This window comes from Poecilia reticulata, linkage group LG1 (genome assembly GCF_000633615.1).
Source record: "Poecilia reticulata strain Guanapo linkage group LG1, Guppy_female_1.0+MT, whole genome shotgun sequence".
In the NCBI taxonomy this organism is placed as follows: Eukaryota; Metazoa; Chordata; class Actinopteri; order Cyprinodontiformes; family Poeciliidae; genus Poecilia; species Poecilia reticulata.
This window is the reverse complement of record NC_024331.1, coordinates 5,145,102-5,147,067: the sequence shown is the minus strand read 5'-3', so window position 1 is coordinate 5,147,067 and position 1,966 is coordinate 5,145,102. Positions and strand designations below refer to the sequence as shown.

Genomic DNA, 1,966 nt, shown 5'->3' with positions numbered 1-1,966 from the left:
GGCCTCACCAGTTGATGACTTTGACTTTTAGGTGTCACGACAAGCTCAAAAGTTGCTCCACAACCGAGGATCATCGGGGGTCGACCATGCAGACAAGATGAGCGCCGGTATCATGTTTGCTTGGTGATAAATGACGGTGAGGACAAAACTATTTGTGGAGGTTCTCTACTGCGTAACGGCTGGATCCTGACTTCATATCACTGCTGGAAAAGTGGACTGTAAGAACATCTGCATATTTCTGATGTAGAACTTTGTAAAACCGACTATCAGAACTGTTGGCAACAAAAAATAACTAAACCTTCAAACTTTTTTTTAATCATGCATCTCAAAAATACTGACTGCTAACTTTATTACAGGACCATTGATGCACATTTAGGATGTGTCTTGGGTTACAATGTACCAATACGCATACCGCTGGGTAGCTTTAGAAAACCTAAAATTTATGAAGATGGACCCTTGTTCAAAAGACGGCAACATGACTTGATGCTGTTGAAGCTGCCTGACRGGGCAACTATTCCAGAAGAAGTGACGGCTATTGAACTTCCTGACTGCTCAGACCAGACTCTCATGTGAGTAAGAAGTGAAGAATCTTTGACTATCCTGAAAAGCGGCGTATGAATTTGACACATTACAGATGAAGCCTTGTTGGATTTCTTCCAGTGGTTAACTAAATTTTCAGCACTGAGGGTGTTAGCAGGTAGTTTGAGAAAATGCTACAAGTCACCAGGTCTCTTGTTATGATTGTTAAATTTACTGCTTTCCCTCTACTTCAGCGGTGCCCAAAGTCTGTCCTCGAGGGCCGGCATCCTGCATGTTTTAGTTCTCCCTGGTTTCACACCTGCATCAAATGATGGCTCATTAGAGGCCTAAGAAGGACATTGACATGCTCAGGAGGTTGTTGCTACTATAGTGAGGGAACTAAAACATACAGGATGCTGACCCTCCAGGACCGACTTTAGACGCCCCTGCTCTACAGGAAATGTTATCTCCCACCATGAATGTTGACGTGTTTTTGTGATTGCTTGTTGTTGAGCCTTTTTAAAACTTGTATTTGATCGATTTCAGGGACCATCCGATGCAGATTGCAGGTCACGGTTCGACTTCTGGAAGCGTTTTTACCCACAGGCGTGAGTTTTGTTTTGTAGAGATTATATTAGGGTTAGGAAAATATACTGTGTATATATACACAGTCTATTGTGATTGGGTGTGTAATAATTAAGCTACTCTTTTCTCCAGAACCTAACGTTACACCAGTTCTTCAGTGTGGGAATATTAATAAGGTTGACTGTACTCCGCTCAGACGACAAATGGTTGCTGAGAACATGTACAGTTACCAATATTGGTTCTGTGGYCAAACTCCAGGAGTGGATACGTGCTTGGTAAGCTGACATTGCAACATGATGAAGGAAAAATACATTTTTAAATGCACATCTTTTTGTTACACTTCAGGAAACTGGTCAAGTTTAATGTTTGTCTGTCACAGGGCGACTCAGGTGGAGGAGTCGAGTACAAAGGCAAGATTTATGGTGTCATTGCTTTCACTGGAGATGGAAAACATCCATGCAGGGAACCAGCAGCATTCATGGACCTCTGCCATCAAGACTATCTGAGCTGGATTGAGAAAACTATTGGACCACCTTCTAACCCAAGAACATGATGTCTAAATTTTTTTTTGTTCTATGCATGAATATAAAAGCGGCATCATTGGAACACTTTGCATTAAATGTCTTATTCTAACTTTCTCTTGCATTGAGAGTATTTGCTTTCCTAAGTTACTGGAACATTTTTATCTTTAAGCTACAGTGTGGAAATGATCGATAAAAACCTGAGCAACATTTTTCAATCTCCAAAACAAAATTCAGGACTCTAGCATTTGCATGCTTAAGCCCATTTTATACAAGTCTTTCTAAGCAAAATTAATTCTTTGACAAAACGAGTCTAGAATTTTCTATCACCAGTAACTTGG

The 1,966-nt window shown here is 40.8% G+C and overlaps 1 protein-coding gene across 1 annotated transcript; it reads left to right on the top strand.

The window, feature by feature from the left end:
• Positions 1-24: 24 nt before the first annotated feature.
• Positions 25-1,742, top strand: LOC103479459 (cationic trypsin-like; the record flags this gene model as incomplete). The annotated part of the gene is given in 6 exon segments (XM_008433920.2): positions 25-218; positions 357-569; positions 1,066-1,127; positions 1,237-1,379; positions 1,484-1,567; positions 1,569-1,742. Coding segments are annotated over 6 exon segments (738 nt in total), but the record flags the coding sequence as incomplete, so codon positions are not given.
• Positions 1,743-1,966: the final 224 nt, after the last annotated feature.